Here is a 25,786-nt window from a genome sequence, read left to right on the forward strand (position 1 = left end):
GTTGGGGTTTTTTTATGATGCCTTCCAAAGTCTCTGCTTATAGGTGCGGCCTTCTCTTTCTCCACCATCCTTCTGATGCGTGAAAGCATCTAGTCTTTGCATCATATTTCTGGTACCAAAGTTAGTAAAAAAAAAAAGCCCCTAAGCCCAGAAAACAAGCCCAGAAAGCCAAGGCCCTGAGCTTCCACAATCTCACCAACACCCTGTGCTGGTGGCATTGCAATGCCCTGTGTACGATGACCCTGAGGAAGGTCAGACAGACCGAGGGGGGGGAGCGGTCCTAGCTCTCCCTACGCTCTCTTTTGAAGAGAGCGGCTGCCTTCCATGTAGCAGTAGCGTGAGAGAGAAGAATCTCATCTGGGAACATCTCTTCCAGCTCTGTCGCTAACTCAGAGTCTTTTGCATCAAGGTAAGGAATGAGAGATTCCTTCAGGCTGGAAAACAAAGAGCAAAAGTAGTGTTAATAGATGGTGTACAGCAAGCTACAAATGCCACATAGTATTTTGTGTGGTAGGAGTGCCCCAGTGTTAAGTATACAGAGTCTTAGCACGTGTATTTTGTAATGAGGAGGATTAAACAGCCAGTTGGATTTATAGAGAGGCTAAAGAACCCAGAAAGGGGAGGCTGCTGCTCGGGCCAAGCTGTGCGTGCTCATCTGAGTGACTGCAGAAGTGCTTGTGTTTATCTTTAGTGCTCATGAACAGCAGGTCCTGGTATATTCCAGCAGTGTTCCCAAAACGGCTCGTGGAAGATGAAGAAGAGTCATACATGCCAGAAACAATCTTAGAACTAGCTGCATATTCTTAATGTCGATGCTTGTGCTTTGTGTCCAGCAAGGCAGTCATTGGCCAGGGGAACCATTGCCATCGCATGCATTTTCAGAGGAAGAGAAGCTTAAGTTAGTAACAACAACTGTGGGTTGGTTTGGGCTGCATAAATCTGTTACCTCCACGTGGGTCTGAATTCATCCACGGTTTGGACACGTCTCAGCTTCAGGACAATCATTTCATGGAGCTCCTGCAGGAAGGTTTCCAGCCTTGAGTGGACAAGGAAGGTGTTGAGTAGCTTGGCAATCTCTGGACTGAGCTCGGCTTTGTAGGCTGTACTGATGTCTACAAAAGGATCCTAAAAATGCAGTGAGGGGAAAAAAACCACAACCAACCATACACATCTGAGCAACTTCATTCAGAGAAGAGGAAACAGCTGATTAGACACTGAAGTTATCAGTGTACCTTACCCTTTTGAGGCGCAGAAGCTGCTCAGATTTGCGGGTAGAGAGAAGTTGCCATAGGGCTATGTTGTGCTTTAGGTGGCATCGTCTAAGGGCCTGAAAGAAAAACACATATGGAGTGAACCTGGATGTAAGGGATGTGTTTAGGAGCCTGTCCACAGCCTGCCGTGCCCATGCAGGTCAGAACTGCAGAGGAGCACAACCACAGGGAGTTCATCAAGCCCTTTTAACCTGGGCATAGAAGCCCATCTGCAAGAGGTTTCTCTCTCCCTCTTCCCCATTTTGCCTCCAATAATCCGTCTTTTTGGTATCATGAAAGGGAGTGGGAAAGTGATAGTGCTACGTCACACATACTTGTCACAACATACTGCCTTTGCCCCCTGTCAGTAAAGGGCCTCTTTTCACACATCATTGGGAGATAAAACCTTCCCCTGTCACCACTTTTGAGAGGTAAAGGGATATTCTCAATCCTGCTCAGCACCAGGCAAGCCAGTGTCACTGAAAGCTGACTCATAATTGAAAGTTCTCCCTTGTCTCAGTTTTAGCATTGCAACTAATTATGCTGACACTCAGCCGAGAATTCTCCTTCCTGGTGCTGACAGAAGAGCTTGGATCTGCAGAGAAGAGTTCAACCTTCTGCACGTCCTGCACCTGACCTTTCTGTAGGGTTTTGCAAGAACCTGCTGAGCATCACAAGCTATTAGATGCTCCCACCTTGCAAACACTTGTTGCAGGGGAAGTGAAAATTGTGTCGTCCCCCCCGCTGTTGAATATGGTGGGGAGGGAGTTCTATCACATACCTTTTCAAGCTGAACTTTTGCTGGGCTTGGAGATCAGGCTGGCTGGATTTAGTATAAACCAGTGCAGATTTTACCCTGTAAGAATAAGAGCTTTGCTCTCAGGACTCACCTGCAGTACATGAGGGTTTGTCTGATCACCCATCTGCAGAACTTCTTCTATGTAGTCAGTCAGAGGCATTTCAGCATTCTCTCCAGCCATGGCCAGGAATCCCAAGGTAATTTCAGTGATGGACAGAGCATCACAGACATCACTATAAGACTGTAGTTCCCCACTGATGATGTTCATCACAGAACTGGGGAGAGCACTCTGAAAACCATGAAGTCAAAGCAGTTGCTAATATTAGTTTAGAGCCATTCCTTATTGCTGCTCAAGTTGCTCAAGTCATGGAAGATGGCAGAGCCCCAGATTTAGGAAACCGAAAATGCTTAACTATATCCCTTTCCTTTGTAAATCCTAACTGACAAAAGAAGGCCAGTTTGCACGTATTTAAGGCATGCCAAGAGATTAGCAGACAAGCCTTCAGAGCAGATGAATAAGGCAAGTGACAGAAGACAAGCCTGACGTTTCTTGGGATGTCAGGGGTCACACGCTTGCCCTGTTTCCTCCAATGCAGAAACCCACCTGATCCAGCTTACTCCTGACATCATTAAACAGCTGTTCATAGTTCCGATCATGTCTGTACACGAGGGTAGGTATTCCCTGTCAGGAGAGAAACCCACGGCTGTAAAACTTTGGTAACACTGCTAACCCTGCTACAGTGCATGCCTGGCTGCAGCAAACACTGCAGGGCTCCAACGTCGGCCAAGAAGTCTGCAGAGAACATAGCTAGCTGCCTTCTCCTACCGTTAGGGTGATGAGTGGTTTCCCCTGCAGGAACTTGCTGATTACTTGCTGCTGGATCCTCTCCAGATCAAAGTCCTGCAACGTCTCCCCTCCCTTCTCCATGCTGTACTGGCAGTTGGACAAGATCAGAGGAATCAGGTCTCTCTCAACCTCATAACTGATCAAGTGCAGGTCAGCCACTTCTGACGGACTGATCAAGTACCTGCAGAAGAGAAGACAGTCTCCATTTAAAGCGAGAAGCCTTTACGAAGCGGGGAAAGTTGATTATGTGGTAGCAGGTAATACAACAGACCCCCCAAAAATGCCTAGCTAGAATAGCAACATACCTATCATCTTCCTTGATGTGTTTGTTCACCAAGTGGATAAAGTCATTGTGCAGACTAATGAGGTAACTGGCTAAGGCTGTGGAGCAGAGGCCCAGCCCCTGTCGACGTGGCAGAAGGACCTCAAGCTTGCTGTCCAGGGTCAGGTCAGCATCACAGTAGCCTTTAGGAAGCTTAATTTCCCCTGAAATAAAAGGCACAGAAGACTGCTTGAGGTGGCCCAGAGTCAGCCCACAACGAGCAAGCCTCTCCTGAGCTGACCCAGGTCAGGAGAAAGCATAAAACCTGAAAAAAGGAGCGCTCTTTCCATTACTTATAAACACTAAAGGGAGCAAGTTCAGGTGAGAATACTATAAGAGGGAAACAAATTCTTCCTTTGCACCTACATCTTCTTAAACCTTTAATGGCTGTTGTGGTTTAACCTGGCAGGCAGCTAACACCACACAGCCGCTCGCTCACTCCCCCCCCACAGTGGGATGGGGGAGAGAATTGGAAAAAAAGGTAAAACTTGTGGGTTGAGATACAGACAATTTAATAGGACAGAAAAGAAAGGGAAAATAATAATAATTATAAAAGAATATACAAAACAAGTGATGCACAATGCAATTGCTCACCACCTGCTGACCCAGCCAGTTCCCAGGCAGTGGCTGTGCCCCCCCGGCCAACTCCCCCCAGATTTTTTTTGTTCAGCATGACGCCTTATGGTATGGAGTAGCCCTTTGGCCAGTTTGGGTCAGCCATCCTGGCTGTGCCCCCTCCCAGCTTCTTGTGCATCTCCAGCCTCCTCCGTCAGTAGAGCATGAGAAGCTGAAGAGTCCTTGATTTACTGTAAGCTCTACTTAGCAACAACTAAAGCACCCCTGTGTTATCGACACTATTCTCATCCTAAATCCAACACACAGCACTGTACCAGCTACTAGGAAGAAAATTAACTCTATCCCAACCAAAACAGGACAATGGCCAAGGTCGGTTTTGAGGATATGTCTCAGCATCACTGATGGGAGGAACTTGAACCGTCGAAGGGCAGTAGTCGAGGAGCATTGCTGGACAGCTGTCAAGCTCTTGCTTCCATCACTCTCAAAACAGTGCTGGGAAAGAAAGGTACTCACCATTGGTGTCCAGCGAGCTTCTTAGCTTGTTCCAAACAGACAGGAACACACTCACTCTCCTCTGTAACAGGTCCCTCATCACATCTGAGGAACAACAGAAAAACAAATCCTTGAAACACCTTTTACTGGCAACACCGTGAAACTCTGTAATGTAAGAATTTTCAAAGCACACCACTGAACTCTAGGCAACTGCTCAAACAGATCAAGAGAGACTAAACAGACATCAAACAGTTTTCTAATGCTATCAAATTGAGTCATTTGCTCTGTTTGTTTACAGTCTTCCATTATTGTCTGCTATTGGCCCAGGCCACAAGGCTGGATGGATCCTTGGTCTGATTCTGCATGACCTTTAAGTACTTTTCCATAAGTACTTGAAAACATAAGTAATTGTACTTAAGTACAATTGAAGAAGTTGCCACAAAATGTCTGTATGCTGCTCATGAATGCAAGGGAAGGACATCTATTCTACCTTCTAGGCAGGTGCTACTCTAGGGCAGAGCTTAAAATTTCAACATACCTGCTGCTGCATTCAGGGATTTACCTTGCTTATCTCTGAGCAGAGTCCCCACCCCTTCTGAACAATTTTCCTGTGCTTAATTCTCTTTAAAGCCATCTGATGACTTTTCCAAGCATGATGCCAGGGCTAAGGTCTCAAATTCGTTTGGATGGGAGTTAAAAGGAAAATATGAGGGCTTAAGATTGCAAGCTCAAGAGAAGTTTCCACTTTCATTTTCAACTGGACTATCCAGCGCTTTTTGTTTCACTAACTACAGTTTTGGCACAGTCTTCTCACCTGAGAGGGGTTCGTTGAGGAAGTCTCTGATCGAGCAGTGCTTGAGATCAGCGGTGTTCTGAAATCGCCTCACCAAGTCTCTCTGCAGAGCCAGAATCTCTGGTAAGAATTTAACCAGCCTCAGTTCTGTTTCCTGGAAGAGGAAAGGGGGCCTATGAGTAAGGCTGTCCTTGGACAAACCAGTTTTGAATACTTTTATGGAATTACTTTTTAAATGTTTAAAAGAAAAAATATTTTACACATGCAGTTCTCAAGATTATAGAAAGTTATGAGAATAAAGACACTGTATAATCAAACAGTGGTTTGGTCCTGGGCAGCTGGCTCTAGGCGACCCTGCCTGAGCAGGGGGTTGGACCAGCTGACCTCCCGAGGTCCCTTCCAGCCTCGGCCAGTCTGTGATTCTGTGATCTGATCTCTGAACATCGCAGTCTCTCATCCCTGTGTCACACCCACCTTCTGCAGAAACTTCCAAAGGAGAGGGACAGTGTCCTTGGCATTCTTTTGCTGGACTACATGGCCCAGGTTCTCCACTGAAATCCTCTTTCGGCAGCTCCACATCTTGGAATGATGTATGTGACTGTCCTTTGGCAGCTGGGACAGGAAGGTGACCGGGTCGCCATACACTATTTTCACTATTGGATTGGAAGAAATTCTCTCATCCTCTTGTATTTTTCTGTTTAGCTTCAGAAGTTTTTTATCCAAATCCTGCATTTAAAAAAAAAAAAAAGAAGAAATTATATCAGAATTGGCAGTGTCCTGCCACGGCCATGTTGAACCTCCACTAGAATATATTTCCCTAATAGCTTGATGACCAATTGACACAGAAATATGTCAAAGCAGAAGATGAACTCCTAGGGAAGGCGTGTAAAACACATACTGGAAGACAGCTGTTTATACCATAAAGTTATCCTTTGTTCTCTAGCTCATCCGACTCGCAGGTCTTCCATTCTTGAGATGATGGGGGGGGGGGGGGGGGGGGCAGCCAGCATTCATTTGGGGCAACCATATACTCACTTGGACAAATACTTTCAACTGAGCTAAGACATTTCTGCTTTTCCAGCTATACAAAATCATCACAGCCCAACTCTAGTCTCAGATACTCATTTCCACAGGTAGAATAAAGTTGGCTGACCCTGACAAATTAAAGCTAACCTGCAGTTGTGTCATAGATGGCTTGGCTTTAGGAATAGCTGGGTGAAAGTGTAGCACGAAAATCACAGCAGGTCAGATTTCCAAGTAAGCGGACTCTGAACTGCTCAACTACTGAAATTTTATACAGCAAGTTTCTCACCTCCAATTCAGGAACAATAATTGTGTTTGCAACAATTTCTTCCCATTTGTTTCTATTCTCTTTGGTGGAGAGCACATCATCAAACTGAACTGGCCCTGCAACAGGAATATTTAGTCTCTTACATTTGCAATATTTCAGTTAAAAGAAAGCACAGATTCCCCAAGCTTCCAGATGTAACATCCTTGCAAGTTAGTGTGAAGAGCCAAGAGCAATTACAGAGGACCTAGAAGCTAAATGAGTATCTTAGTCTAGCTGGAGAGTGTCATCCAAAACAGCACACAGTGATTGCAGGTTTTCAGAAGCTTCAGTCCAGTCATTCATCTGAATGATGTGGACATTTATACAAGTCATTCATAATCCCAGAAAGGTTAAACAAGCTGTCCAAGGTCAGACCGTGATCAATGACAGACCAAGGAACAGAGCTTGGAATACTGATTTGTGCTGTCACACTAAAAATATGGCTATTACATATAAATCCCTCTATGACACGATGACTCACGTCAACTTGAACTCCAGATTCTACCGTGAACCATACTCCGCCATTCTTCTTCTACCAAATAGCTTCTTGATAGTCACTTAGAGGGCAGTCTAGTATATAGATTATACACAGCATGAGCTGTTGTGCTTTGAGTAGTATCTCTGCTTGTGAGCTGAAAGCTCTATCAACATGTCATGAGGTTGTTTATTCAATAATTCCTTTTCAGAATTATGCACCAAACCTTGCAAACCCCACGTACTTGACCAAAAGAGAAGTAAACAGCCTAAAATTCTTCACTCCCTACAGCAAGAAAAAAGCCTCAAATTTCTGGATCTTCCTTGTCAACTCAGCTACTGCCTGTTGGAAATGGTCTATTAGCAAAGAAACTAAATAACTGCTGCCCTTAAAATGCTGATACAGCTTGCAGATGCGATATGGCAGGTAGTTTTCCTTACACTGGCCTCGGTGCTGATGGGGGTCCTTGAGGAGGCTGCTGAGGACAAGATGAAGGATGCTGATAGTGTCATCCACACTCTTCCCAAAAATTTTTGTCAGCTGTGCCAAGTCCTCCTGAATATGCTGCTGCAGGAAACTCACCGAGTTGTGCACCGGTGGCTTGATAATCTTTTGCAATGACTAAAGAGCAACAAAAGGCAAGGATGAGCATAGCCAGTAACGTCCAGTTCAAGCACAAAGCATGCAGAACTACAGTCTTACCAGAAAGTCAACTCCATCCTATAGGATTCCTACCACTTGAACAAATAAAGGCAGGTATGTGTGTATAGGCGTGCATGCAAGTGCATGAAGGAACCAAAAATCACTCCTGGGCAAGGAGGGAAGTGAATTTGGGTCTTGCATCTTGAAAGACTGCCCCAGTTACTTGGCAACATGATGAAAAGGACCAGCATCATGCAAAGGTTTCACTACATCTCATGTGGCCCCTTGGAACTATTATTGGAAGATACCTGAGGATCTTTTGTGGCTCCCAGCAACATTGTCAAATGTGTGAGCAAGCGTATCAGAACGAAGACAACTGGGGACATGGCCCGATCAGACACTCCCATTGTTCTTCTGTGTTGTGCATCTCCAAGTATGTGGCCAGTTTGAGTTCTGTCTTCGTTACTCCTGTTGGAAAGTGTATATATAGTATTTTTTTGCCTTGACAAAAAACACACAAGAGATGTCTTTGATACACAGTAATGTCTTTTTGACCCGTAAGATCTTTGAACGCCACAAAAGCTGCCAATTAAAAGTGCTACAGGGGAATGAGGACTTCCAGTAAGTTTTGCACACAAATAAGCCAATGTTTTTGGTTTTGCTGGCTGATTACTCTTCCTTGGACATCTCTTCCTAATACGTTTTCTATGAAAGAGGTAATGTCCAGCCCTGTAGAGCAAGATTAGCCAACTCCATGCTGAACAGACAAGAAACCACTGCTGTTAGAATTAGTAACTTTAACATTCTTAGACAAGGGCTCTAAGTGCTAATCCAGAGATTCAAGGAGGAGGGAGCACAAATTATTGTTACTGGAGCTCTGGTAGAAGTTCTTCAGTCAAGCTCATCCATTTAAGAAAATGTTGCCTATTTATATGTTGGTGTAGAACCACATAACCTATATCAGCCTGGATGAGCAGGGAGATGAAAAACCCTAAACCAGCAGCTTGACAAGATCTTATGTTAAGGCAGTTTCTGCAAAGTCAGAGTTATACCAGCACTCCTAACAGCTGAGCCTCTTCCCCTCAGAGGCCCATGTCCGAGCTAACGGGGAATGCCACATGCCACCTTTCAGGTGGCAGCATGAAGTGGTTGGTACCTTTTGCCCTGAAAGCATGACAGGCAAGTACCACATCATTTAGCACTGAAAAGGTTAATTAATCAAAGCATACCGGAATTCTTGAAAGCCAGGCAGTGGTTTATGCTGTTCTCCTCCAACTTGGGCGCCACAGTCGAGACAGCGGCTAGTTTCCATGGGGCGGCCACACTAGCAAAAAGCAAAATGAGAACCCTGAATTCCAGAGTAAGAGCCTCTCCAGCAGAGAAAGAGAATGAAACAAAAATCCAAGCTGGAACTGGTTAATTTGAAAACTGCTACTGGGAAAGGATCTCTGCCTCTCGTTTCCTAGATTTATGGTATAAGCTGTGTTAGAGCTATTCTAAATTTTACATTACAATGGCAAAATTATTAATAATATAGCGTTTAGAAAATGAACTGCTGTGCAGCAGAACATAAAAACCAGTAAACAAAACAAAACAGTTTATTGTTGAAAACACCGCCTGCTTAAAAACCCACCAGTCTCAAATTCTTACCTCTCCTACAGTGCAGGGGTGGCCATTTGGACACACTATCAAGAAAGAGAAACAAACAGGACAGTATTATAAGACAGACATTTATGAAGCCCCTGTTATTTCCTTTCATAGAGACCAAGAGCGAGAAATATGCTTCAAGATCTCATCAAAAGCCCTGACAGTCCCAAGCTCAAAGGAGTGACAGACCCACATAGGAACCAGAGGAAGTTTCCAGTGCTTGTCTCCTTGAGAAACAAGGAATGGAAGTCTGAAAGATTCTGCTACTGAGTACCAAATGGGCTGGTAAGCATGAATGCTCCCACCCCTGGATTCCTAGTCTGCAGTAAGATCCTACTGCGGAAAGCAGATAACTGAAAGTTGGCCAGGAAGGTGGCAAAGTGCTCCTCTTCTGCTCACACCACTTTAACGTTGCCAGAAGTAACACTGCAGGTCTTCTGCACTCTCAGACTTTGTAAACGGCTATAAGCTTGAGACTAAACAGAAGCTCGATGCACTTTGGTGCATTACCCACATAAACTGTAGCTACAAATCTTAATTTACAAAGGATAACTCATGCTGAGAAGAGGAGTGTGTCTGTCCTCACATTTGGAACAGTTTCATTCAAAAACCAAGGGTTATCCTTGAATTTCTTTCACAGCCAGTCAGGAGCACTTACTGTACCAGTGCAGAGTGGCCACTCCTTCCCAGGCCCTCGCCTGAGCCATTATATCTTCTGGCATTGTAGGCAGAAAAGAGTGCTAAGGAGGAAAAAGAAAAAAAGGTGATGAATATATAAATCGGTTCTTTCCTGTAGCAGTTGCTCACTGGTTCCTTATTCATGATGGGGAACAAGAGACATCTGAAAGCAGAAGTCGTGCAGATGATGTACATGCACATTTTCAAATTCTACCTTTGAAAATCCACTCTTAAGAACTGTCAACATTGTTAAGCCTTGCACGTGCACTCTCTAGACATCCTGAACTGGATTCCTCTTGGGGTGGCCTGATGTACCCTGGTGTGTACCAGCATGTTTCCTTACGCCTTGGACAGCCAGAAGAAGTAGAGCAGCAGATCCCTCCACCCTGACTCAGCCTAGGGCTCCATGAGCCATTAGCCTCTAGAGCACGCAGGTCTCCACAGTATGACCTGCCAACGGCTTTCAGACTTGCTCACTCAAATATCAGCAAAAGTTTTTGCCTGATACCGCTCAGGATGCAGACGTACCTTGAAAAGGTACCAGTCCAGAGTTTGTTGTTGTCCTAATTAACCCCAACAACACTGAAACGATCGTACATCGGTAATCCACAGCTAAAACAATAAGTTGGTGCTTTTGATGTAAGAAAGGTTAGGTTATAGAGGATCCAGCAGATACATGAAAAAACTAGCAATATGCTGAACTGCCATCTGAGTTAAATCTCTTTACCTCCATGGCATGCGGACAGAATGCCAGATTCCTCAGGGGCTGCAGGACAGGGTTCTGCCCGCACAGCAAGACAGCTGTGGTATGAACAGCCACTTCAATCAGTGCTCCGTTGTGGCTGAAGCTTTGAGGATCCACTGTCAGAGATGGCAGTGCATTCATCACAAGAGAAGCTGCAAAGTCCTGCAGGTCTGGAGAATTCAGGACTTGGGAGTTCTGGATGAACTTAGTCATAGCATCTGTTTGCTGAAAGCACATATTTAAAAGAAATAAAACCAGTGTGGTATTGCCCACCGAACCAAAGAGGACTATCACCTGCTTCCCATGCTGTGTTGCCCCTGCTTTGGAAATGTTTTCAGTCTACTCCGATCAGGACATAACTGTATTTGGGGCAGAAGAACAAAAGGCTCTTCCACCCGTTATTTAAATCTCATTCATCCTTATCAATGAAGCATGTTTGTCATGAGCTTCCAAAGTGAAGTATCTTACCCGCTGTTTGGGATGAAGAGTTGAGTCACTAACTCCATACAGGGCAGTGACCTCTCTGAAAATAGCCAGGAGCAGATGGACAGATTGTACAGCCGGGGAGCTGCTAGACACCTAGAAAAGAAGAACTGATGATATGGTGGAGAAGTTCAGCTGGTTACTGGATGTGCAGGCTTCAGCAGGTCTGTGGTAGAGCTCTCCCCACACGTGAAGGGGCATAGTACAGAAATGGCTGTTCAAGTCATAAATAAATGAATAATCTGACAGCACTCAAGCTGATTGAGGGTTTTACATCAGAAAACTCTCAAGTATTTTATTTTTCTAACATCCAGTCGGGATTGCAATCTTACTAGGCAGCAACCTGTATGTGGCTTCCTTCAAATCAAATCAACACACAAGTGAAAAAAAAAAAAAAACAAACCCAAACACAACCAGTGTATAATAGATGGTACAGAGACATTCAAAGGCGCATTGTTTGCCAACTTCTTCCTGAAGATTTTCATATACAAAATACATATTGGAAAAAGGTTACAATTACACAGAAATCACCTGTTTGATTTTTGCGTGGCAAGACGCAAGGCTAGGCAGATATGGGCAGGCAGGGAGGGGGCATAAAGCTTCTTTGATTATCTGCCTACTCTCCAGTCAGTTGGCTATGAGGTGCCTGTATCGCTTACGGTAAAACAAACTGCTGCGACAGATTACAAGGGGAGAAAAGCGAGATGAGGCAACCAACAGAAATAACCTCACAGTTACGTATGCTAGAACACAGGTGAGGAAGTAGAGCAAACATATGCGCGTGTGCCAGCATAAGCCACAGTAACTTTCAAGCAAAGGCAACACAGGCACCTCCACTGGAAGAGACGCTGCCTACGGGAACACATAAAGCTTAAACACTGGCCATCCAGAACCCACAACAGGATTATGGCGAGGAGAACATGCCCTACCTTCTCTGCCTCTAGAAGACCTGCAGTCTTACACTCAATCATGGCTTTCCCCACAGCATCACGCAGGACTCTGTAATTCTTGCCACATGCCAGGTAACGATCGATGTGATTAGACTGGCTGTTCTGTACCTACAAAGGGAAAAGTCCATGGTGAGCACTATGGACATTAACCAGCCATTGGACAAGGCAGAATCTCCTCTTCATCCCAAGAACGGTGGCATTTCAGCCTTCGCAGAGAGACAGCAGGCAGGCACGGCAACCCAAATGGCTTCTCACTGCCATAACAGACGCCATTCAATAGAGAGCGAGGATAAGTCATCTTCACAACCACTCCCACTGTGGTGAGTCCCCCAGAGCAACGCAACAGTAGAAACACCCCAAAGCAGCACAAACTGAAGACTAAGAGGAGATCAGAGCCATCTCCAAGGAGACACCTCTTCTTCACCTGTTGCAGAATTTCCACTGGGAACACCCAGTTAAACCGTGCCTCTGTGACAAGCTTCTGAGCAAATTCCATCCCATACTGACTAGCAATTTTCCGGACTAGGTAAACACGATGCCAGTTGTTCTTGGCGAGGCTACAGAACATCCTCACATTTGCCAGGTAACGCTGCTTCTCCCCTACCTGGTCTTGCTCTGGAGGGGAAAAAAGAAAAAAGAAAAAAAAAGGCAAAACCACATCCTACCTTGTAAAACTTTTCTGCCAGCACTAGCTGTAGCACCAAGTTCCTTTCACTAGTAGTAATTACACAGGAGCACTTGAGAGCCCTCTCTTCCTCAGAAGCTTATCTAGAGCATTTCCTCAGCTGGATTTCAGACAACGATTCATTTCTTCGACAGAGGATGACATACTCTACTTCCATTTCCTTCTCTCAGGGACAAGTTTTCCCATTTACTGGTAGTTCATTCTCAGAGCTTTTCTACCTTGCTCAATAATGCCTTTCCATTTTCTCAACTGCCAAGGGGATGGTGCTCCCTAAGAACGATCTCCTGGGATGCATTTTGTTAGCCTCCCATCCTCGATGCAAGGGCTGGACACCGAAGTCCCTTGGAATTAGTTACATGACTGCACTTGGATGCTTCATAGACTGTGTAAGTATCTGAGACTCCACACGCTGTTCTCCTTTATTGGGTCAGCAAGTCAGCTCAAAACTTCTTTTACTTATTTTTTTTGAAGTATCTCTTCATCCTTTTTAGCTGTGCAGAGCTCTCATTCATATAAACCAATAAGCCTTACAGCAGTCATATATCTGAAGTCATGTATTTATGCTTTATTCGTTTATTCATTAAAGTTCAATTTAGTTGGTCCTAAACAAAATTTCATTGTTAGCATCGCAAGGATAAAGTAAATCTCCTTCAAAGGTGCAACTGCTATGTAACTACACCCTAGGGGTCACTGGCACAGCCTTGCTACTACTTATAGAGCACTTCTAATACATGGTAAAGAGGACAAATAATGACTGACACTCCTAATGAAAGAGAAGAGAAAAGAGCTGATGCACTCGTTCTTGGCCATCCATCAGAACAAGTTCTAGCGCAGCACAGGTGTGCTGTGTCCAGCCCATCTCCCGTGGTGACGTTGCTCTGGACACAGCATTGCCATTTGATAGCAGAATAATTAGACTTACCTGTGCACTCATGCAAGTCAAAGAGCAGCTCTGCAGCCTTATTCAGGTACAAGCGAACCTTGGCTACGGCCTGCAGATATTCAACGGATGATTCCTGAGGAGTTTCTAGATTGTTCTTTGGGAGATAGTTGTCTGGAAAACCTCCATCTCCAGGCAGATAGTTTATATGCTCGTATCCAAGGCTGCCCTCAGACTTTTCGCACATAGAATCCTAAAGATGGGCCAGAATATTGCATGAGTGGCAGAACCACTTACATCAGATGTCCTGTGCCTTGGTACTTTATATCTCCAATGCATATACACTGCAGAAAGCACATTAAACTTCCATGTCTCTCACAGCACCCTCCACCCCAACACCATTAGTTCCTCCCTGTGATCTCGCTGGTGCTTATCCTAAACCTTTGCCACATCACCAAACACCTTCTTCAGCAATACGCCCAAGCTCTCCCAATATTTCCTAAGCATGTAGCTGAGCAAGATTGTTATGAGCATGCTGACTGGCCACACGCGTGCTGAAGCACACATCACATGTTCCAAGATGCCAAGCTCTACCTGTCTTTCCCTTAGCAACAATACAAATTTTGATCTTACCTACAAAGTCACCATTTTAATGAAAACTATAAGAAATGAAACCTCTACCCTGCTGTCAAGTTTGTTTAAAGCTGTCCAAAGCATTAGAAGTTATGCAAGGGGAGGAAAGGGAACAATCCAAACAGCATAATAATCTAAAGCTCTGCAAACAAAAAAAGTGTCTGTGAAAACAAGAAAGTAGTCCAGTAGTAGACTACTGCAACTAGAAATCCCCCTGCTTGCTGCACTCCTATGTTGGAGTTTGAGTTTTACCAGGCCTCACTTAACACTTAGACACCTGTCCAAGGTGTCCAAGAGAAAGAAGAATTTATGTAATGCAGCAAACATACACAAGCCTTACTTCAGGAAGCAAGGCTAGTTACTGGAGAGCAGGTTCTGACCAGGTGATTTGATATAATCTTCCTTTTGGGCTTTCTAGTTGGGCAGCTAGTTATGAGCACAAGAAACTTGCCTAAAATTGCAGAAGCGTCTATATTCTTGACTTTTTTATTCCTGCAACAGCTTCATTGCCCAGCTCTTACCTCCCCAGCACTCTTACCTCCAAGCAGTTGACAAAAAGCAAGTAGAGTTCTTTTTTATCATTTTTGTCTAGGATCTTGTTGTGCTCTACCCGGGACAGGTAGCGTTGCACATCATTTTTCACTTCATTGAAGCTACAGGAGAGAGAAACATCTCCTTACCACAACTGCAATACTGACAGCTACTAACGTTCTACATCACGATCGAACTACTAGTTATGTCCACGTGACAGGTGGGCGTCACTGGATCCATCTGGAAGATGGAAAAGCAATTGTGCCATCTTTTGCCAGATGTCATCCAGCTTCACATTCTGAGCTAGGCTTTTATCATCAACAATGCCAAATTAGCATTTCTAGGGCATAAGTCACTGATCTATTTTAGGCATCTGATTTAGGAGATGATCACACTTGAGAAATGGTTGTCTGTGCACTGACTGCAAAGGGAGGCTGGAGGAGCTAGTGTGAATGGAGAGGCCTGTGTAAACATAGAAAAGACCATTCTTGATTAAATGTCTGTGCATGAGGAGTATTGCTTTGCTGATCTAGAGCGTCTCAATTAGCCAGCTATCTTTAGGTTACCCAAGCCACCCACCTTCAGCACAGGTTTAGGTTAAGAATAGCTAGGTAGACCTTGGCACAAACTGGTCAGATACTTCCAACACAAGCTACATGCAAGCCAGCCAAGTTGCATAACTAATACAAAGGCACAGGATGAATTTCACCTGTAATGATTCAAATGCAATGAACAGCGTGAAAGTGAGGACAACAATCAGATTCGTTTGATGAGGTCATGAAAACAAAGCTGAACCACCCCCTAGTGTAACGTCCATCAGTTGTCTGACTGTGCTCACCTGTACTTCAAGAGGAGCTTCAGCATTACTGAGCGGATGATGGGAGTTTTATCCACTTCATCGTTAAATGGGGACAGAAATTTTGTGTAGATAGCAGGGTGATCTGCGGAGATAAGAAAAAGACAAGTTTGGCAGGTGAGAGAAAGTGGCAAGAGAATCAGCTCCGTGAGGCTGAGCGTCAGGATGAAGGGAGCTCACCTGAACCTTTCAGGAGGCTTCTGTGAACAAACAGCAGATTAAGGAGCTCTTGGATCACCTCTGCCTCAGGGGGTTCATTGTCCTTGAAGCACATGGTAGTGACCACATCTATGAAGAAATTATTGCATCTCTGCCGGAACAGGGCGTTTCTTGCTATGGCATCTCTAGGGGAAGGGTAAAAAGCATTGGGACAATGTTCAAATACAGAACCACTTAAATAACGGATGAAGCAAAGCAGATACAGGCAAAAGTCACCAAGGTGAGATACTTTTCCAGGTTTCCAAAAGGCTGGATTCATGCAACACTTCAGTAGTATTGCCTGCAAAGGCTGCATCACATTGACAACTAAGTTCTCAAATGGCAACGTGATGCCAGATACATTCACTGAGAGTTTTTTGCTAAGCTATCGCAAAGCAATCCAAGGTGACAAGCAGTTCCCTTGTCCAATTCAGCCACTGACAGTACTTTAGCTTTACAAGGTTTTGTAGCTACAGTTTTCTTACAGGAGCCAAGGCAACTTCCTCCCTTCTTTTGAAACAATAAACAGAAAATGGACAGGACCTGTTCCGGTTCCAGAAAGAGTAGAGCAGAGCTCCCTCCACCCATTCTGCTCGTGTTGACAACTTCAGAGGTGCGAATCAGAATTTACTCACACAACCGGCCCCACTGCAACGCTTCCACCTTGGACAGGGTGGAGTACCTGAGCTCCTCCGAGACATTTAAATTAACATCCCCCATGGCAACTCTGCAGTATGGACAATGCATCTGTGCTGGTACTAGCCACGTTCTGATGCACTTCTGACAGAACACATGGTAGCAAGGCAGGCAGACTGGATCCTTCGGCTCCCCTAGGCAGATCGGACATGACTTCAGACCATATCTGTAATTCAGAAACAGTAATGAACACAATTGTTTCAATATTGTCTTACCAAACACCTTTAATAAGATGTTCATCTGCAACTAGACAAGAAGAGATAATGTAAGACCTGTTGGCTAACTGCTTAGCTTCACGGTGCAGAATAAAAATGGTAGCTATTGCTCTTCGTTTGGCTTTCATTGCATTGTATGCAGCACTGCCTTACGCCCAGAAATATGCTGGCAACATAGGCAATATTCCTACCGGACCCTGCGACTTGTCTCAATGTCACTACCTGTAGAGCCTGTTGCTGACTTCATCCTTACATTGGCACAGTACTTTCATCACTCCAACAAAAGTTGGATGAGTCTTCATGTCTGAATCATGCTGAAAACACTGCAGAGGAAAAAGACAAAGCTAAATGACTCAGCTCTAATACCCGAGACAAAAATTCACATGATCAGCAGAAGCAAACAGGGAAGAGGTGAAATCGCATCTTTGCTTACCTTGGCAAGAAGCAAAGTATATTTTTTCACTAAATTCTCAAATTCTGGCATCAGAGTACTGATGCCAAGCAACACGTGCTCTACAAACAGAGACATGGAGAAAACCCGATTCCAGCAGACTCTGTGGGAAGGAAAGCGTGATTTCAAAAAGTACAATTACGAGCTGAGAGCACGAATGAAGCGCAGTATCAGGTCATTCTAATGATCTCACTGCTTTTCACGCTCACCACTACAGCATTTGTGTACTTCTCATGCAACTTCTCGCCTTGCCCTTTTGGTTATCAGCCCTGCTCTTTGTCAAGGACAAAACACGTAACAGCACCTAACACAGTGAGCTTATGGCATAGGAGCCTGTGCTGTAAACAGCCCTGCAGCAGAATTAAGACCTCTGCAAAGACCTTCTCACACCTCTAACGTCTACATCATAGGAAGTAATTAAGAAAAAGAATAATCAAAATTAACTACACTTTCTTCACTTCAGTTAAACTAAACAAGGTCTGTGAGAAACCAGGATAGCTCTCTGGGCTTGTCTTCCAAGAGACAAAACTCAGTCTTAGATGCAATGAAATTCCCCATCTCTCACAGTCTTTATACACACGGGATGAAGTGGGGAGACGTTGCTGGTTAACAGGAACCTAATTAAAGTTTTAAATAACCCCTGAACCCAGCTGGAATGCACTGAATGATACTGACAGATTTAGAGGCAGAATCTACATGAGATGAGGGGGAAAAAAAAAACCTGGTTCTCGACGCTTGGTACGTAATTGAGCCTAGTAGGAACCTGGAGAAGTTTGCAAAGTCTTTGTCTGAGAAAAGCAGCATCAGAGCAGCTTTCAGCCTGTACCAATATTCTTATTAACAGCAAGGCAAAAGATCAAGATTGTGGACAGATCTGTGGTACATACTCGAGTTCTTTTAGCAGCTGATGGCACCGACTCCCACTCCTCTGTAAATCCTTCTCTTTACAAAGAAATTCAACAGGCATACGAAGATTCTTCACTTTCTGCAGCCAGATCTCTGGATGGGCTGTCTGCACTTGACTCTCCAGCTCTTCAGCACATACCATTGCAGCTAACACATCTAAAACCTAGATACACACACAGGGTGTAAGTATAACACAACAGTTGCATTTCAGCATTATTTATGAACCTTGGGCTCTCAACCTGGTTTGCTATAGCATATGTTCTACTGAATGATATTCTACCTGATTATCTTAAGCTCTGGAATTCTCATGCCCATGGCTCGGATCATTAGCACATCCTATTAACCGATGCGAAAGCAGGGCAAACTATTTTAAATCCTGCTAGTAACAATGATAACATAGCAGATTATTCCTAACACTGAGGATCCTGACTGAGCTTGTGCTTCCCACTTTACTGTTGCTGAAATCAAAAGGAGACTGAACACTAGCTAATTCAGTGAAGACAGAGCGCTCTGCTAGGGTTGAGCATGACAAAATGCCTGGTAGCGACTCTACCATCTCTGAATGTGGTATTTCATATCCTTCTGGGTTAATGAGGTAGTCGACCACACGGGGGTACACAGCCAGGATCCTAGAAAAGTTCTGCAGGCGGCTCTTGAACTGATTGTATCCAAGGTGGACCCAAGGCAAGGATGGCACCGTCTCTCTTCTGGGAGATATTGCCTTCCATTCCCTTATGCAGGAGAAGAACGCAATTCGCAGACACTGAAAGTTTAGAAAAAAAACTAGAATCAAAATCAAAAAAGAACTTTTATAATTCATTTTGTACTGGAAATCCTGGCAAAACTCTCTGAAAGAAGAGAATCGGTACTTTACAAAGATAGCCTTAAATGATGTGTCTATTTTTATAGGTGCTCCTATGGAAGTGCTTTTCTGCGTAAGGTCTCAGAAATTTCAGCAGCCATTCAGTGTCAAATGCATCTGCTTTGTGGCTACCCTGCTATTAGTCTGTCTCAGAGGGGGATTTTGGCTGACAAGGCAAGACGGATACAGAAGGCCACTTTCACGGGCATCACACTCTTCTCTCCATCCAAAGGGTTTCCAGCTCTTGTTCCAGGCACTGACCTGCAGCTCCTCTAGGGAGGACACACCAATGGTCAAGACAATGAAGTCTGTGACATAGCACTGGAAGAGCATCTCCCTTTCTTCCTCAGTCAGAGAAGAGATAAATTTTCCCAGTGCAGTCTTCTGGAAGATATCCACAAACTTCTCAGCTTGGTCTGGAAAATGAGAATGCAGAGAAAAGCTGAATATTAGGAGGAGGCTGGGTTTGACACAGCTTCTGTCCTAAAGAGACTGATACCTCATTAGTCACTGACGCATACAGCGCTCCCCTCATTCAGAGCACTAACAAGGCATTTGAGGCCAGGCCGTCTCAGCCCAGGCACCTGTGTTGTATTTATGGAATCTCATCTTGTCATTAACTCTTTGCATTTCCGCAGCATTTTGAATACAAGGGCACAGAATATGTGAGAAAGACTAACAGAGAGAACCACAAAGAAAAGCTAGTTGCACAAAGCTCGCTGGCTCATATGAGCACAGAGGGATTGAAGGTGACTCCAGGGTCACAGAAAGGTAGAGGCACGGTAGCGACAAACCAGAGTTTACAGGGCAGGATGGAGATGCTCTGTGTCACGAGCTCAAGCCAGGCTCTCACCTTCAGTGTTTTGGATGTATTGAGCTTCCAACCACATCTCATCCAAGTACTCCTTTATCCTCCAGCTGAAGGGCATCTCATTCCCAGCATCAGCAGACACCATCATGTTGTTCTGCACCAGAATTATCTCTGGCTCAGAGCTAGGAGATTAAAAGGTCATTAATGCACTGGGCTTTTGCCTGGGAAACACATTCAGACAACAGAGGCAGGAAGCTGCAGAAAGCAGAAAATTAGCCCTAGAAGGGGATGAGGGAGGAGGAAAGAACTGAAGGACTCATTAATACAGCTGATCCTGCCAACTGCGTAGCATTAGGACTCAGTAAGCGTTCCCTGGCAAAAGGGCTGTAATGGCAGGACGTGTGGGCTTCAAGGGCTGGGTAAGAAGTGCGAGCATGCCAAGAACTAGAGAGCAAAGCCCAGGAGTACTGGGGATAAGGTAGAAAGAACAGACTTCTGGAGTCACCGAGAACTGCCCTGCTGCCTTCGGCACAGCACAGGGGAGCAACCAGTGTTAATCTCCCACGTGGATTTAAAACCAGTGCTGGACTGGTCTCAGTGCTGCCAGCCAAGCCCTCCTGCTGCTCTCTCCAGTGGCTCACCTGTTCTTACCCACACCGTAAGGGACAGTCAGAAGTTTTGTATCACTGAAGATGAACATCCACAGGTTTGTCACCCACTCAGCTGCCGGCCTGACCAACAGCTCCAGATTGCCATTTCTGTCTATGACAGCAATCAGGAGAGCCAGGAATGGAGTGATCACGTTCTGGACTCGCTTCCACAAGGTGTGCCTTTGGGGGCAGAAAGAGACCAAGAAACCCAGAGGGAAGGTGAGCAACGATATCAGCAAATCAGGAGGTGGTTGTCCTGAAAAATTGCTGACATCTGCATGTGAAGTCCTAATCCTGCCTTTAAGGGGAAAAAAATACCACCAACAAAAAACCCTACACTTCTCTCACTCGTGGCTCGCCTGTAATCCCACTGTTCCACTCCAAACACTTGTGCATTCGTGCATTCCTGTCCCAGTACAGCCCATTCAGCTGTAAGTCACCCTCCCTCAGGAGCCAGGAGAGGACAAAACTGCATTCAGAGAGTTTCCAGCACAGACTGGAGAATGACACTGCAAATATTCAGATTACACAAAACTGCTGTCTCTGCTGCACAGTTGCCATTTGCAGACTTTTCTTGGAAGCCTGCAGGTTACAAGATATCGCTGCTGTCCTCACCTGAAGGTGCCTGCCTCCTGGAGAGCACTGAGGTTGGAAGCCTCCCGAAGCACCCAGTTTTTTGGGTGAAGGGAATTTTCTTCTTGCTTCTTCAAAAGGTTGGAGAGACGAGCCTTTGTTATCTTCAGGAAAGAGGCTAGAAAACAACAGGGAACTTGCATTTTCTCCTCTATTGGCATTAGATCCAAACCCAAATATCACACCAAGCACAGCATTTTACAATTGTTTCAATAATTGGCCAAGGGAGGAAAAAGAGCCACCAGAGCTAGCACAGCCAGAGAAAAAGCCACAACCTGAACTCCAGGAAAAGCCAAAGGCACGACAGACTGGAGCACAGACACACACACTCTTGGGAGATTGCCTGGGAGATCTACCTTGTCTACCCTACAGCAAGGGCCACTGACCTTGGGGTCCCCAGTGAATTAACTTATATGTTTTGTAAGTTTTTCCCTAGGTGCTCAGGGACACTACCTGCTGCAGCCAGGTAGCACATACCTTTCAAGTCATCCTCTTTGGACAGAAAGCGAAGCAGAATCTTAATTCGCTTTCTGCTTCGACCAAGATCTCCATTTTGGTCCCGTAGCATCCCCACAGCACTTTGTACACAGGTCCTCAGGAGTACAGTGGTGTCCAGGATTTCACCCTTCCCAGGAACAGCATGAAAACAAGTTCATTACTCTTCAGTTTTACACCCTTGCCCCCAAACACATCCTTCTTAAAACGATTATAGTGCTCTCTAGAAAGGGCCTGTCCCCCTGGCATCCCATCTCCCAGATTTCCTCTCGTCTCAGGCTGCAAATCTAAGTTCTTCTTTTGCTATAAAGTACATGATGCAACTTCTGTGGCCCTTTCAAATTGGCATGCAACACAGCATTTGTATTAAGATAAGAATCCTACAGGGGCAAAATTCAGTAGTTCAGGGAAAAAAGTGGGAATTGTAAACGTGACGAGGGAAAATATGCCCTCCCTGGGAGATGCTTAGGCACTGGAGGGGCAAAAGCCACATGCAGTCACCCTCATAGTGGGCATCCCCCAGCTTATGCTGTCAGGGGAACATGAGCCAGTCTTAACATGGCTGCAGCACAGCAAAGTCCACAGCCAACGCCAGCGTGGCTTCAAATGCACGCCTCAGAAAGCACAGACAGCTGGAGTGGCAGGCTCAGAATCACAGTCCTCAGCTTCAGGGTGTAGAAAGACAACAGTCACTTTTAAAACTGATTTTTAAAAATTAGAAGTATGAAACTACTAAGGAATTAAGAGGGTCCTTAGAATGGTTTACTTCTTTAATGATGCTGATTTTGATTGGGCTGTGGGGGGGAGGAATTTGTGTCTGATCATGAACATTCATGATGCAAATAATATTCCTGATGGATTTCAAGCGAACGGGGATGCAAAAGGTGTGTTGCACCTATGGATGACAAAGAGTAGAGAGCCTTATTGACAGCTGAGAAGCAAACAAATGTATTCAGAACTGACCTCACAGTGCTCTGCTTCTGGCACTGGTCTTTCAACCTGCACCTCATTTTCCTCCCGTTCTTCTCCATTCACAGGCAGAGCTACAACTAAGGTGTAGAATTTTTATTAGAAAGCAGCAGTACACTTCTGCATCAGTCAGGTAAGAGTTTATTTAGCTACTGCATCCCAGAGAAGCAGAACATCTGTCAGAGATCCATTATCACCTGCATGAGTAGCTGAGATCCACCTCTCTAAACACAGCTACAGCTGCTAGGGCTGTCAAGCTTCATGCAGCAAGAACTGGAAGAAATGTGACACTCAGAACTAATGCACTAAGCTCTAACAGAATCCTGTAAGGCAGTATGGTGAAAGGAAAAAGTGTAGAAAAAAACTGAGGGAAAAGGAAAAGTCTTTTCTAACCTTCCTACATGTTTAGGTGAACAGATCTATATTCATGCAAGCGAGATATTCGCTGGAGTGACTCCTTGTCAGTGGTCTCTGCCATGCAGCATCTGCTGCCTCCCACACTGAGACAGAGCACTCAGGGTCTTTTAAGCAGTGCAAATACCACATTTTTGTCAAAAGAAAAGGGGGAAACTACCAAATTAACTTACTTGATGACCCAAAGTTGCAGTAAGGAACTAAATACAAATACAAGTTGGTAGCCATGTGGTGACCCCCACAAAAAACAGATGCTGAGCAGGGAAAATCATTAGATATGTTGTACCAGGCATAAGTTCCGCTAGCACCAAGTCGGGACCGCATCTCCCCTTTTCCCCACTGGCATATCAACACCACTGGCTGGCACAGCCAGCATGCAGCTCACCTTTGGTTTTACCTGAATCCTCACAGAACATCTCGCTGATGGTGAGGTTCTGCAGGGCAGTCATATCAGAGATCATGTCCTTGGATCTGCGGAGATCATCTATATGCACTGACTGCCACAGTCCTAAAGACAGAGGACAAAAAAAAAAAAATAAAAAAAAATCATTTCATGCCTGCAGCATGCTCTTCTAGAAGAGCTTCCCAAGGATTATCTCCCAGTACCTGTGGGCTAGTAGTTCACATTCAGAGTTTGCTTACTCTCATTTCTTGATGTAGAAAGGGACAGCAGCAATTCACTTTGAACATGCTAATGCACACTACCCTGCCTGACGGGGTGTGCACACTGCTGGGGCTTTGAAGCTCTTAGAACCCACCACACGCAGCAGGAACCTTGCTGCTGAAAGCAGGACACGTAAGCACGTACTCAGGAGCCTCACAGAGGACAATGTGCTAAATGCAGTTAGCATCGTGTTTGTTTGCTGCTCTCCAGCTGACTAGAAAGAGGACTCATCTGTCAGTGGGCAAGGCAAGGTGCTCTCACAAAGGAGACTAGGACTCCAAGGTACTGACCCCCCAGCGGCAGTTCCTGCAGGCAAGGGAAGCAGCTCTGACAACCCACAGGACACACTGATTCCAGGTTTTAAGCATTAAAAAGGAAGGTGAACAAGAGAAATGTTGCTCTGGTATGTTTGCCTGAAGCCAGCTGAGGAGCGAGGAGCGACAGATGGCCAGACCCACCTCCATGGAATCCCACGTAGGACGTTCCTCCTTCCACCCGGGAAAGCTTCATAATAAAGTAAACAAAGACAGAGACTTCTCCCAGGTCCACCTTGTTGATTTCATTAACAACAGTGTATCTACCACAAAGAGGAAATGCTGTTGACAGCTCAAAGACAGACAAAAGTTCATGGCCACAAGTCTTTCCTCTCTAAGAGGGCACATTTCTTCCCCCATACAGACGTGACTTGCTCACCCCTTCCTCCCCGCCGGCTGTGCCGAGCCTGCCACCTCTAGCTATGCCCCAAATGATAACCCCGATCCTCAGCTCTTCAGGACTTCTGCAGCCAATGGCAAGAATTCACACTTCAAAGGGGATTATCTGGTAATTTGACTCAGCTTAGTTTATTTTGACCTGGGTTATGAATTATTATTTGAAATACAATTAGTGCTTCTAGATTCATTCCACTACAGAATAAACAAAGGATTACACACTCCTGATTCCAAAATCCCCAAAACAGGACTAATAATCAAAGGGGTGTGAGGAGTCACCAAGCAGAGCAGCTAGCTGGGAACCACTTCACACTTGACTTACTTGGCTGAGGCGATGAGCTGGGCATTTTGAGAGCCATCTTCAAAGTCTGTCTGAATAACAAGGACTTTATTTCCTGATGTGGCATCAAGGAAGTCTCTGAAGAGTGAAAGGGGATTTAAAAGAAGTCACTAAGTATAAAAACAAAACACTAAAGACTGTAGAAGTAGTCACTCCATGTTCGCTTTGGCTGCTGCAGGCAGGAGGAGAGATTAAAACACCCATTCTACAGGGATGGTATAACTCAAAAACCCATCTCAGTATGATGGAGCTAATACAGTTTGCACCAAGCCAGTCCACTGTTCAGCACAGCACGGCCGCTTGCCTCCCTTTTCCGTATGTGTTACTCCAAATGTTCTGCCCACGCATCTTCCACGCAGGTGACAGCCTATTCAGAGCAGGACAATGCAAAACCAGACTCACCGGATTTCCTTCAGGAATGAGTACTCTGTGTCAAACTGCTGCAGGAACAGGATTTGAGGCCTTTGCGCTCTACCCTGCACTTCTCTCTCCAGGCAAGCAGTGTCAGCACTGGTGAGAAGCCTCGAGAAAGTGGTGACCTGGGAGTACAAGATGTAGGTTTGTTCTTTGCTCAGGAATGCAGTAGGAAGGCAGTAGGGACTTACTTATCTATGCTCCCAGATGCTGCTAACTCACTGCAGAACTGGACTGCACCCAAAAAACCCATTTATTTGCCCTGCCAGTAGGCAAAGGGTCAACATGGGCTGTTAACACCAACCCAGGGCCACAGCTGGGTAGCCGGACACGATGACTCTTGGTCCTGCCAGAGATGGGGCAGTGGGGCAGCTGAGAAGGAGCAGCCAAGGCTTTGAGAAACTTCTCGTGAACACCTGTAGCATGCCTTCCCTGCTAGGCTGCCTGCCCTGCAGCGCTCTCAGGGAGCAGCAAGTCCAGCCCCAAGAGAAAGCACATTGTTTCCATGTGAGGCAGGAGAGGGAGAAATGCTCCAGCCAGTCTCAGCTGAAGTTCTTTAGTTTTGGTACTAGGCAAAAGTAAACCAGAGCTATCCCATTAAAGGCCCATGAGGTCTCTGGCTGTTTGTGGCTTAGCTGGATTAAAATCTTTTGTATCTTTAAGACCAGAGGCAGACACAAAGAAATGAGAGTTCAAAGGCTCCTGATGAATTTCTCTGCAGCCAGCAGCCTGTTTTGCTGGCTG

At 45.3% G+C, this 25,786-nt stretch overlaps 1 protein-coding gene across 5 annotated transcripts in view; it reads right to left on the bottom strand.

The window, feature by feature from the left end:
* Window positions 1-22: 22 nt before the first annotated feature.
* RNF213 (ring finger protein 213) overlaps window positions 23-25,786 on the bottom strand; it is a 54,410-nt gene continuing 28,646 nt past the window's right edge. For 3 of the 5 annotated variants that reach the window (XM_075519133.1, XM_075519134.1, XM_075519132.1), the window contains exons 29-67: window positions 25,031-25,167; window positions 24,611-24,706; window positions 24,037-24,155; window positions 23,300-23,422; window positions 22,495-22,580; window positions 21,514-21,661; window positions 21,019-21,154; window positions 20,395-20,583; window positions 19,796-19,935; window positions 19,204-19,358; window positions 18,634-18,843; window positions 18,062-18,243; window positions 17,157-17,277; window positions 16,946-17,046; window positions 16,495-16,674; window positions 15,795-15,958; window positions 15,597-15,699; window positions 14,766-14,880; window positions 13,637-13,847; window positions 12,454-12,644; window positions 12,009-12,137; window positions 11,065-11,175; window positions 10,579-10,821; window positions 9,832-9,913; window positions 9,177-9,211; window positions 8,756-8,850; window positions 7,835-7,994; window positions 7,325-7,505; window positions 6,392-6,486; window positions 5,554-5,805; window positions 5,101-5,233; window positions 4,308-4,391; window positions 3,202-3,382; window positions 2,876-3,077; window positions 2,654-2,731; window positions 2,141-2,338; window positions 1,238-1,327; window positions 947-1,125; window positions 23-434 (exon numbers count right to left, since the gene is read on the bottom strand). In XM_075519133.1, the coding sequence (XP_075375248.1) occupies window positions 281-434; window positions 947-1,125; window positions 1,238-1,327; window positions 2,141-2,338; window positions 2,654-2,731; window positions 2,876-3,077; window positions 3,202-3,382; window positions 4,308-4,391; window positions 5,101-5,233; window positions 5,554-5,805; window positions 6,392-6,486; window positions 7,325-7,505; window positions 7,835-7,994; window positions 8,756-8,850; window positions 9,177-9,211; window positions 9,832-9,913; window positions 10,579-10,821; window positions 11,065-11,175; window positions 12,009-12,137; window positions 12,454-12,644; window positions 13,637-13,847; window positions 14,766-14,880; window positions 15,597-15,699; window positions 15,795-15,958; window positions 16,495-16,674; window positions 16,946-17,046; window positions 17,157-17,277; window positions 18,062-18,243; window positions 18,634-18,843; window positions 19,204-19,358; window positions 19,796-19,935; window positions 20,395-20,583; window positions 21,019-21,154; window positions 21,514-21,661; window positions 22,495-22,580; window positions 23,300-23,422; window positions 24,037-24,155; window positions 24,611-24,706; window positions 25,031-25,167 (5,589 nt within the window). In that variant the 3' untranslated portion in view covers window positions 23-280. Of the gene's footprint in view, window positions 435-946; window positions 1,126-1,237; window positions 1,328-2,140; window positions 2,339-2,653; window positions 2,732-2,875; window positions 3,078-3,201; window positions 3,383-4,307; window positions 4,392-5,100; window positions 5,234-5,553; window positions 5,806-6,391; window positions 6,487-7,324; window positions 7,506-7,834; window positions 7,995-8,755; window positions 8,851-9,176; window positions 9,212-9,831; window positions 9,914-10,578; window positions 10,822-11,064; window positions 11,176-11,610; window positions 11,750-12,008; window positions 12,138-12,453; window positions 12,645-13,636; window positions 13,848-14,765; window positions 14,881-15,596; window positions 15,700-15,794; window positions 15,959-16,494; window positions 16,675-16,945; window positions 17,047-17,156; window positions 17,278-18,061; window positions 18,244-18,633; window positions 18,844-19,203; window positions 19,359-19,795; window positions 19,936-20,394; window positions 20,584-21,018; window positions 21,155-21,513; window positions 21,662-22,494; window positions 22,581-23,299; window positions 23,423-24,036; window positions 24,156-24,610; window positions 24,707-25,030; window positions 25,168-25,786 lie in introns of those variants that run through there. The other 2 variants (XM_075519135.1, XR_012778157.1) reach the window with 2 other exon arrangements.

Source organism: Mycteria americana, chromosome 16 (genome assembly GCF_035582795.1).
Source record: "Mycteria americana isolate JAX WOST 10 ecotype Jacksonville Zoo and Gardens chromosome 16, USCA_MyAme_1.0, whole genome shotgun sequence".
NCBI classification, from domain to species: Eukaryota; Metazoa; Chordata; class Aves; order Ciconiiformes; family Ciconiidae; genus Mycteria; species Mycteria americana.